This window comes from Misgurnus anguillicaudatus, chromosome 24 (assembly GCF_027580225.2).
Source record: "Misgurnus anguillicaudatus chromosome 24, ASM2758022v2, whole genome shotgun sequence".
In the NCBI taxonomy this organism is placed as follows: domain Eukaryota; kingdom Metazoa; phylum Chordata; class Actinopteri; order Cypriniformes; family Cobitidae; genus Misgurnus; species Misgurnus anguillicaudatus.
Genome location: NC_073360.2, coordinates 20,855,861 through 20,868,164, shown reverse-complemented (window position 1 = coordinate 20,868,164; position 12,304 = coordinate 20,855,861). Strand labels below are relative to the sequence as shown.

General features: G+C 35.6%; 1 protein-coding gene across 1 annotated transcript; it reads left to right on the top strand.

Annotated features, from left to right (window-relative positions):
- Positions 1 to 6,270: 6,270 nt before the first annotated feature.
- On the top strand, positions 6,271 to 10,541 carry LOC129438016 (cdc42 effector protein 2). The gene is made up of 2 exons (XM_055196501.2): positions 6,271 to 6,452; positions 9,281 to 10,541. Exon 2 carries the CDS (start codon positions 9,532 to 9,534, stop codon positions 10,378 to 10,380), a length of 849 nt encoding a protein of 282 aa, XP_055052476.1. The 5' UTR covers positions 6,271 to 6,452; positions 9,281 to 9,531; the 3' UTR covers positions 10,381 to 10,541.
- Positions 10,542 to 12,304: the final 1,763 nt, after the last annotated feature.

The following is a 12,304-nucleotide window of genomic DNA, read 5'->3' as shown; positions in this document are numbered from 1 at the left end:
AAAACTAGAGCAGTAAAGTCTGTTGATTTTCTTTGGCAGGAATACTAGACTTGATAAAACAGGCTGCGTAATGTTCTTATGAAGCTTATAAAGCTTATTTTAGCCCGCCTCTGTTGTTTAAAACAGCATGCAGAACTTTCTTCAGAATTAACCTACATTTGCAAGTACTGGCACGTCCTCAACACTGACGGGAACAGCTGAAACCTCACGTGAATTCTGCAGTGTCATGTATTTTTCACAACCTAATTCTCTTTCCACAACTATTAAAAGTCTTGAATATTTATCTTTCTGCTGATGTTGGATCATTTAAAGATGCTCTTGTTAACAGTGTATGATTTGAGGGGTCTGTATCTCTAATAGTTACAACTAAAAGGTTTTTAAACTAAATCTCACTATGCCAGTTTTTGGCTTCTGACATATACACTGTCAGAAAACAGTCCCTGGCTGTCACTGGCAGTACCCTTTAAAAAAGTCCTTATATCAGGTACAGAAAAGTTAACTCAACTCAAACCATTTAAGTAAACCGGTTGCATTAGTTTTAAAACACATACATTTGAGTACTGTGAACTTAAACAAATTGAGTCATATGCAGTTATGCACTTATATTTAAGTTCAGACTACTTAAATATAAGTGCATAATTGCACATGACTCAAGTTCACAATACTTAAATTTATGTGTTTTAAAGCTTAAATGGTCTAATGCAACCAGTTTACTTAAATGGTTTGAGTTAACTGGTTTTACAGTACATTTGGTACCAATAAGTACCTTTGAGGTACAAATATGCACTCTTTGGTACCATTATGTACCTCTGAGGTACTAATATGAACCTTTTAGATTCAAATGTGTACTAAAGTTAAAAGGGTACCGCCACAGTGACAACTTTAAGGACCATTTGACAAATTGACAATTTTTTCTGACAATGTATATGGTCACATAAGGCCTTGAAGCTAAAAAATGTCATCACTCTCATGTTGTAACCTGTATGACTGACTTATTTCCATCTAGACATTTTGAAAAATGTTGACGCAACTATTTTTTAACATCCAATGAATGTGAAAAGTGAATAAGGCTGTTAGTCACACACATGTGGCTTAACGTCATTTTGGGCTTGTTATGACGAGAGCAGAATTTCATCAGTAATAACAGATTCTTTGGAAAAAGAATGTCTTTAAATACAGTAATCAAGTTTACAACTAATACTGCCTCACAATTAAATGATTTCTGTGAAAAACAAAAGGCCAAAGGCTACTAACTGAAAGCATTTAATTGTACGCCTATTTCAGTGTCACGTCTTTAGGAGATAAAGTGTTATTAAGTGTCCCGCCGAATTTCTATAGCTATCATGTTTGCTATTCCCTTGTGGTCACAACTGCAACCCTCTCTTTGGTCCCTCCACCCTATTTCCTGCTCTTCTTAAGGAATTCCAGTCAGGGCTCTGGGAAGGCTGATGTGATCCACGCTGGAGCAGGAACAAGATGTCTGCTCAAGAGACCTCAAAAACAAAACTGACTTCCTTTGGAAAAAACAAAGTAGGACCTTCAGCCACTGAGTGGAGCCTTCCTTTTCATTCAAAACACCTTCTTCCTAGTTTAGAGACACACAGGCACTGGTCAAGAGGAAATAATACATTCAAATAGATTATTATGGTCCCAAAATAGCTTGAACTATAACAATACATTTAATGCTTTAAATGTTAACGTTTAATACACCCAATGCAGTTTATTTTTTGCAATTTATTGCAAATCATTGTAACTTTAAATCAGAGCATGCACATTATTTCTTTAAAACAAGGCTGTCAGAATTGTAATACTAATCTGTTAAATGTTGTAAAAGTTACTTTCATTTGGTTTCAGTTTCGAGCCAACATGTATTGTGTTGTATGTAAAGGAGCTATATAATGCTAATAACTGTAGTCATTTCAAACATATAGTGCACTAAGTTCCCACAGCAGTCCCTCGGCCCTCTGGGAACTATCTGCACTAAATGGGTCATACAGTCTCTGTTTATTTCTGTTCCTGCTGAGCTGTGCTTTTTCCCAGGTCTACTTTCACTAAATTGTTGTAGTACATCACAATTTTGTGACATCAGTGAAAGAGTTCAACATGAAGTGTTGCGCTCTGTCAGATCTTACAATATATTTAGATGATCTTTCTCAGTTAAACTTTAGTGTATGACATGTTAAGTGAGATTTTCTTATCTGGAATTGTATTCACTGGCTACATTGGCAGCGATGTGTTGGAGACTAAATAAACCATGAATAGAAATATCCAATGCTCCAGTTTTGGAATGCCTGGCCACAATATCAAAAACAAAATTGTTAAACCCTATTTGTTTTTCAGTATATCCCAGGCTTTATAATTCTTAGGCTCATATGTAGATAAATATATAGATAGTTCATAAGTTTATTTATAAACTTAATTTATGTACAATATAAGAATATTACTGTTGTGTTCACACGTATTTATCAATACAAGACAAATGATCAATTATTAACTATTATTATTGGGTTGCGTTCATTTCACGCAAAACATTTCACAAAAAGAAATGTTACATTTGGACACTTTCTGCCCTTATGAAAATGATTTTAGTTTTATTGTTGTAAAAGTCTAGTAACCATGTTGTTTTATGTATTGATTACCATTTGTGGTCATACTACAAAAACCATGGTTATATGGTTACACTGTCAGGACAAAATGGTCAGGAAATTTTCCCTAGTTGTCAGTGGGGCACTTAAAAGGTCCTAATTTACGTACAGAAATGTATACATTTGGTGCCAACATATAGCTCTCATGTACTAATATGTTTCTTAAAGGTACTTTTGTGCACTTTTTAGGAACATGTGTAATTTTTTAAAGTATAACCAAGTGGTGGCGGCCATGTCTTCTCCTCCGAAGGGGTGCAAATTCAAAATATGTGTTATGTGTGTTGCTTTTCATGTCAAAATATGTGTTTGTTGCATCATGTGAACCGTGTGCATCATGCATCTTGTGAAAATACCTGCCTGCTGCACAGGTGTCAAAAGGGTTTATGACAACAACAAAAAAAATGCTCACGTACACAAAATACACGCAAGAAGACACTAACTTAAAGGAACAGTATGTAAGAAACTTATATCAATTATTCAGAAAATGGCCCTAATATATCACTAGACATTAAGAAATCATTTTCATTTCAAATACTTATATCACTGATAACAGTGGTCTGGCCAGGATATTGTCATTTAAAAAGTGTTGTCTATTGGCCACCAGTTGGGTGATTGCAGTACCAGTTTTAACCAAAAGTTTTGTGATTGCAGTACCAGTTTTGGCCACAATCCTACATACTGTCCCTTTAACACTAAAGTGGGTCTCTTTTATCATAAACCCCTTCGAAGCGTCTTCAGCAGACACATATTTTTACACGACACATGATGCACAAAAGTTCACATGACGCGACAAACACATACTTTGACATGACAAGCCACACACACAATGGATTCGCATCATGCGCCCTTGAAAAAGAAATTACCGGTCGCCACTGTACCTCAGTAATAGCTAGGGATTGTATTTTTTTAGCCATTTTTCCTGACAGTTCTTTAGGGATACTGATATCATAGCTCAGTGGCGGCTCGTGATTGCTCATCCGAGGGGTGCAAATTCAAAACATGTGTTTGTTGTGTCACGTGAACCATCTGCATGACGTGTTTTGTCAAAATAATTGCCTGCTGCACAGGCGTCAAAACAGTTTATGATAAAAATTACACTCACGTTCACAAAATACACGCAAGACACTCCCTTAACAGTAAACTCTGATTACGCATGAGATTATGTGAGTATCTGGCAAACGCGAGTGTCTCTTTTATCATAAACCCTTTAGACGCGTCTCCTTATTTTGACAAGACACGTGATGCACATCACTCGACACGCAGACAACATATTTTGAAACTACAAACCACACACATGACAGGCTACATACATGTTGTGACGAACTTCGCATCGAGCGCCCTTGAATAAAGAAGTCGCCGGCCGCCACTGTCATACGTACATGACAAATCGCATTGTAAGTTGTTAAAAGTTATTTAAAAAATTGGCATAGGAAAATACAGATTTTTTTGCAATAACACTGACATTTTTAAGCATAACAAGTATCCAAAAGTTATATTTTTTAGATGAAAAGACACATTTCACAATTGTCTGAGACCAATGTTGATTCCTAGGGGAATTATAGTCCTTTATCATTCAAGCTTAGCGTGTCATCCTTCAAAATGCATCGGGACAGGCTTGCATGCTGTGAAAACGTTCAGAGCACTAATGCAAACCACATGTCACATCTCTAAATTCCCAGAATTCCTGCTGGTAGGGTCACTTAGCTAGTCAATTGTCCTAAAAAAAAATCTCGTTCTCTCGTTCAGCATTCCTCACTTACTGCCCGTTCATACAAGATACACAGTGACGTCTTTGATGGATTGACGACTTGCTAGGCCTCAACAGAAGAGGGGTGTTGTTTGACCAGAGGGTCCATTTTGTCTAATTTACGTCAGAGCTGACCACTAACTGAACCCTTAAGTTCTGATGTTAGGATTAGAGCTGATTAATTCAACCAGAACACACATAAAAGACTTTCCAAGAAATGCGATAAGGGGAGGACAGTCTTAATCCAACGATAGTTTCCGTTAAATTGGCTGTTTCATTAATGTGTACACCCTGTCGTTTTAAAGAAAGGTTTTTCCAATTGTACAAAATGAAGTGTTAATGCTATTAGCATTTTGTCTGTGGGAAGAGAGACATTTCTAGGTCACTGAATCATAACTTTCTATGGAAGTTTTTTTTTACACATAATGGGGCATTTATGGTTGACTGAACTATGGCGTAGTCAAGTGTGTCATCACAATGAACACAAAATGAAATCATGATGAGATTTACAGGAAGATCTTTAAAAAAAGGATTTTTCAGACATGGCAAAACAAAATATGGGTTAGACTGTGGTACTGTATGTTAGATGTCTTTAAGTTACAAATTTCGAACTCTTGTAAGTAAAAAAAGGCAATTGTTGATTTAATATTAACTGGAGCCTAAACCCACAGAGCTATAAAACACACTGACATCTGTTTTACTGGATGCTTTAAGAAGGCCTTGTATGCATATTTGTAGTCTGAGGTCAACTTGGCCAATAGTGTAACTTTGTGGACCGCGTCAAACAAATGTTTCTAATTTGGAAAAAAATAATTACAGCAAATAAGAGGTAGGTTTTCTTTGCTGTTTTTAACATCTTGTTACATGCACACATCTGCATTTTTGTCTCAGTTAAAGTGCTCTGGCAGACGGTTACATACGACCTCATCACAGCTTCTAGCCGAAAACAAGTCTCAGTCGCTTTAAAAAGATGGAAAACATTTACACCCTGACCTCTTTTTAAACCTGCCTAAACTATAACCATCTAAAAGTGCCTTATAGTGCATTACAAGGTATATATTTTATCAGTGTTACCTGGGGATTAAACCTAAATGGGGTAGTTTCCAGGACTGGGATTAGTTTAAACCAGGACAAGGCCTTAGTTTAATTAGAAAATATAACTAGTTTAGACAAACATACCTTACTAAAAACATTACTTGTGTGCATTTTGAGGCAAAACAAAGGACACTGATGTATTTTAAGATATGTCAGTGTAAGTTGTTTTCAGTTTGGACAGCCCTTACATTTATTTTAGTCTGGTCTAATCCCTGTCCGGGAAACCACCCCATAGAGGCAGTGTTCCGGACAGGGTTTAGCCTAATCCAGGACTAGGCCTTAGTTATATTAGATGATTTAAGTAGTTTTTACAAACATACCTTAAAAACAATACTGGTGTGCATATTGAGACAAAACAATGTCACTTATATGTTAAAATATCAATGCAAGGTGTTTTTAAAATTATTGCAGCTCAAACATGCATTTTAGTCTGGGACTAGGAAATGCCCCATAATAACAGTTATGTAGCTTTAAAATATTAAAATATTTTCTATCTTAAAATATTTGCGTATCCTATGTTAAAATATGAATACTCAAAAACATCTGAATGAAAGTTTTAGGACATTTTCTAACATTTGTAATTAATTACATGAATTTATTAACAAATAATATTTATATAATAAATTTCTATTTGGACAAAGTAAAAATAAAAACAAGCTATGCTAATTCTGAGTTTTAATAATTGCAGGGTGTAACATTGAAGTATGAGTACTATTGATATTTATTTCGTTGCGCAATTTAGGGTCATGTGCAGTCTGCCTCTGGTACTCCCAAAGATTTCCGGGCAACACACGCGCGCCCCCGCTCCTGCCCTCCTCGCGCTTCACGTCACCCTCAGCTTCAGCTCACTTAAGAGGTTTACACTATACCACACAGAGAAAGCGCACTGAGATCAGCTTATCTATTAACATCCCAGAATAACCTACCTGGAGAGGGCAACGAGATTTTCGACGCTATTGTCGAAGGCAAGTATACTCTTGTTGACATTTCTGACACATTTCGGTGTATTGTAGATTATCCACATCACATTTTTTTTAAACTTTAAAACAAACGCTCAGGTGTAACGTTAGACTAGATATGAGTCGCGTAGGGATATTTTTGGTGGATTCCGATACATCATGTGCTTGACGAAAGCCATATATAAAATTATTTTGACAACTGTTTTTTTATTGACATATACAGTAAACAGACAGTTTATGTTTATAGGAGGTTTGTCCACCTTGAGGAAGACTTTAGCCGTACAGAATTACACAGAGGGCTATCTGCTCATATGTCGCTTTATTTAGGTTGATTGGTGGTAAATAATTTACTTTTATTTATTAAAAGTATGGTTAAAACTGATAAACTTTAGTATACTGTGGTATATTATAGTAGCCTATTACTGTACTTATACGTAAACTGTTAATGTACTATTACAGTCGTTACAGTAGTTGTTAATAGGCTACAGCATTCTGTAGTAGGCTGTTAACAACTATTTACAGTGAACATAACCTGTAGTAAATACTGTAGTACATTTATTTTGGTATGGTTCAAAACCACTACAGTATCTTTTTTACTACAGTTTACTATAGTAGCCTATTATACAGTATTTTTTCATGTGGGAGAACAAAACAAACAAATGAAAATAATATGAATTAATTCAGTTTTTGTATTGTATAGAAAGATTTCTGATGGGTGTATGCCTTCTGAAACTTTATCTAAGATAATGCTATGACACCATGTGGTGTACTGGGGAAATCCAGGAATAGGCTGATCCGAAGGACGAATGGTGCACGATTGCATAACACTGTACATCTGTGTGTATCAGTGTGTTTACCATATTTCTTGCTGTTTTTACCTTTCCAGGCTCGCTTTTGAAATAACACACAACTTTAAACTAAATTCAATATAGCCTAATTGTAATTCACTTTTACAATCTTGTTTTTACAGTTGCGTCACACGCCTATAAATCTCAGCATCGGGGCTTTAAACTGTCTAAATGTTAAAAACATGTGGCCCTCAGAAAGAAACAATAACAGAAATGTAATACACACCCTGTCTTCTGACCGCTTTAATAGAGACATACGGCGTAATTAGCTTAAGTCTGCGGGGTGAAGCAAAAATAACCGCTTTCAAGCAGTTTCATTAAAAGAAAACACTCAGGGCATTTAAGACCAGACATAAACCCAGTGTGGGGTGGGACATACATAGGGTTTCACAGTTATAAACAATAAATCTGTCTGTATACATATGCAGACTATATATTATCTTTCTCTCTTTCTCGTTATATATATATATATATATATATATATATATATATATATATATATATATATATATATATATATATATAGTACTGTCAAAAGTCCATCACCAGCTTTGTTGTTTTAGCAAAGTTTTAATGTAAATCTATATTAATTTTTCACTCTTTTTTAAGATACAAACAGAAAATACAGGAAATATGTACACAAGATTAAAAACAAAACAATTTTCATAAATGTCTTCTTCAGGGATCAGTCAGTATTTAGTTTGACCTCTTTTGGATGAAACACATCTTCAGCTTTTTTGAGGAGACTGAAGTCCTAATATATTGCTGTCACAATGATTAAATAATTATCATTGTCTTATTGGGATTGTTTGACCTCATCGCGATGATTTCAGATCACCGCAATGATTGCACATCTCTCTAAAAACACAAGGGGGAGCTGCAGCGCCGTTATAAATGAGACATTATCAGATTACTTTTAAATATACTGTATGTTATGTGTATTAATATTTACTGCCAGGTAAACCTTGCAAAATATTTCATTATAATAATCACAACAATGTGTGGAAATTGTTTCTTAAACAAACAAAAACAAGTATGAGAATTAAATGTCAAAGCAATAAAACAGACAATTAATCGTCATAATCGTCAAAGCACTAAAACAGGCAACTAATCGTCATAATCATCACAATTGATTAGACAATTAACCATCAACCAAATTTCATAATCATGACAGCCCTAGTCCTAAAGTCATTGGATTAGAATAAGAAATTAGGATTTCATTTCATTTAGGTTTAAGAGATCCTACAGCTGCCTGCTATTGCTTAAGTGAAAGGGGGTTTACTCTAAATACTTGACACTTCAGCTTATACGTTTATACTGTTTTTAATACTACATACACATTTCCTGTATTTTCTGGTTGTATTCTAATAAAGAGACTGAGAAATAATTATATATGAACACTATACAATTGCAAAAACAACAAATCTAATGGTAGCATGGCGGCCTAAGACTTGCACAGTATCTATCTATCTATCTATCTATCTATCTATCTATCTATCTATCTATCTATCTATCTATCTATCTATCTATCTATCTATCTATCTATCTATCTATCTATCTATCTATCTATCTATGTGTGTGTATAGAGAGAGTCTATATGTTTATCTGTAAATTTTCCCCCTGCATTAAAATCATTATTTAAACTATTTAAAATAATTTAAAATGAAGGTTAGTATGGTTCAGTCAAATTTCTATTTCAACTTACAACCATGTTCTGGGTCAGTTGGTTTCATAGAAAAAAATCATATTATACCTTTTGAAAAACAAATAAATGTTTGTAACAGCTTCCTGAATATGTGCTCTTTTATGGGAGATTTAATTTATAGGAAAGCCACTGCAAAGACTAGAAAGAAAAACCCAAGTCGCCTAACAGGGGTTAAGAAAAACACAGAGTTGCTCAGTAAAAATTTGTACTTTTGTTTATTGACATGCAGCATCCCAGTCTTGACTTTCACAGGTTGTAAATCTTTTTCATTTGTTTCTCAGATCTGTGGATTTGGTGTTGCGATGTCACATTCCAAGAGCTGCTGAAGAATTCCAATACAGGAGTCACAAACTTAAATTAATCCAGAGGACAAAGTCTTCGAAGAGTTACCATCAAGAGATTTAAAAGTGAAATAAACCATCTAAAACTTATGAGAAATCTAATATCAGACTGAGGACTCAGTTCCTCTTAAATACTGAAACAAACGATCACAGCAGACATTAACGTTTCACACTGAATTCTGGGCAACAGGATGCCAGCCAAGACTCCTATCTACTTAAAGACGACCACACCAAAGCGGGGCAGGAAGCTGAGAATACGTGACTTTCTATCAGGTGACATGATAAGCCCACCGATGGGCGACTTGCGTCACAGTGCCCACGTCGGGCCTGAAGGAGAGGGTGACATGTTTGGTGATGTGGGATTTTTGCAAGGCAAGCTCGACATGCTTCCAGCCCTCAACCAACCACCTAACTCTCATTCCCACGGCATGGAAAGGCGACTAGATGAGATCTTCGACATGAACAGCAAAAGCCACACTTATCATCGGAGCCATAATTCCCATCACGGTTTTCTTCTAAAAAACACTATCTCCATGCCAGTGTTTATTGACCCCGAGCAGCCTCCTCCTAAACCACCCCGTTTACATTTAGATGAGCACTCGTCTCCTGTTCATCAGAATCATCATTACAGTTCACAAGCGCATCAGTGCATTCAGCAGCAGCGCTCTATGTCTGTGTGTGAGGAAGGGATTGTGCACCGCAGGAGTGCCAGTCATGATCTTACTCTCTCTGCTTCAATCCCAGTCTTTCCACACTTGGTGCCTTCCACAGGCTCAATGTCTGAGGAATCATCTGATGATTCCATCTCGGAAAGCTGCGGTCCACTGGACCCGAAACGAGGCTTGAGTTTGGACTCAGATGCAGGGCTCAGTAATGAAGACCTGCGAAGTGAAAACTGCGAGTCTCCGGCTGTATCACCCATCATGTCACGATCCGAGTCCCTAATGGTTTTGGATCTAGATCTGGGACCATCCATTTTAGAGGACGTTCTTAAGATCATGGACCGGTATAAGAGTGTGGAGGAGAGACATGAGTTATGATTGGGGCGACTTGAGATACTTGAATATTGGTGCCGGCCCATGCATGTCATCTTATGGCTGTCTCAGAGGACAATGTATGGATTGAGATGATAAAACAATGACTGCTTGTGCCACAAAAACTGCAAGGCATATTTAAACATAAATCATTTTAACATTGCCACTTTGGAAATAATTGTTACATTTTTAACTCTACACTCTAAAAACAAACGATGCTATATAGCACCAAAAGTGGTTCTTTGCTCGTAGTCGTGGAGGAGCCGTTTTTGGTGCCGTGTAGCACCGGTGAGGCGCCGGTGGGGCACCTGTGTAGTACCCAATGGTGCGATGTAGAACCATATTTGGTGGTATAGTGGTTCTATATGGCCCCTATATGGTTCTACACAGGTGCTTCGCTGGTGCTTCGCCGGTGCTGTGTGGCACTGGAAACGGTTCTTCTATGATTACAATCCAAAGCAACAGTTTTGGTTCTATATAGCACCGTTAGTTTTTTTAGAGTGTATGACTATGATGCTGTTCATTTATTTCTGTGAAGGAGACATAGCACAACATTGCTATAGCATGACAGAAACAGTTTTAATATGTTTTGCTACTACAATGCATTCTGACGTAACTGGAGAGTTTAAATATTCAAACACTAACAACTTTTTCATTTTGTATATTACTCATTAAGCTATTATATGCATATTTTTCAAAGGTTTTGCACAAAGTTAAATTATATACAGTACTGTGCAAAGGCCACCAGCTTTGTTGTTTTAGCAAAGTTTTAATGTCCTTCCATATTTATTTTTCACTCGGTTTATTTCACTCTTTTTATTTACTATACAACCAGAAAATACAGGAAATATGTACACAAAATTAAAAACAAAACAATTTTCAGAACTAAATGTCTTCTTCAGGCATCAGTCAGTATTTAGTGTGACCTCTCTTGGCACGAAACACATCTTAAGCTTTTTTGAGGAGACTGAAGTCCTGAAGTCATTCGATTAGAATTAGAAATTAGGATTTAATTTTATACTGTTTTTTTATACTATATACACATTTCCTGTATTTTCTGGTTGTATTCTAATAAAAAGACTGAGAAATAATTATATATGATCACTATACATTTGCAAAAACAACAAATCTAATGGTAGCATGGTGGTCTAAGACTTTTGCACAGTACTGTAAATTATAGTAAATTTAGGAGAATTTTATTTACATGACCAATTGATTTTAGTTTCACATTCTTATGAGTAAAATGAGGATATTTATAACATATTAATCTTTTACCATGATAATTTTTTCTCTGCCTTCACTGAGTACAAACAAAATCTGTGTAAAAACAAAATCTGTGCAAAGATTTATCTTCATTGGGGTATTATATTACACTATATGTGTTGTTGTTGTAATAATAATGAAATATGTAAATAAAATATTTTATAAAATATTTATGCTGTAATAATTAAAAAATAACATAAATAACATGAATAATTTTCCAAATATCATTTAATTTTTAAAAATGTAAATATTAACTGTTTTATAATTTATGAATTATTATTATAAAGTATAATATATAAATACGTATAATTAACGTATTTGAACAAAAAGTTTTAACAAACACTAAAATAATTTATAATAATCCAACAATTATACCGACTACTTTTTTGGTTCTGGCTAGAGGGGATACAGCTACAGACAAATCTCGCGAGATGTTGGGTTTAGGGTTAGGTTTGGAGGTATGATTAGAGCGAAACACAGCGGTTCTCTATACATATGATACAGCTTAGGCTTAAATCCCGTAAAATGTTGGGTTTTGGGTTAGGTTTGGAGGTATGATTAGGATGAAAACAGGCGAGATTTCACGAGATTTTGGCCGTAGCTGTATGCCCTCTAGCCACACCCCATTTTTGGTGGGGTTGAAAATTTGATCCACACAAGTCTGCGC

Bases quoted from the DNA above. Each gene is read 5' to 3' on its own strand.
- LOC129438016 (XM_055196501.2), top strand. From the start codon at position 9,532: ATGCCAGCCAAGACTCCTATCTACTTAAAGACGACCACACCAAAGCGG.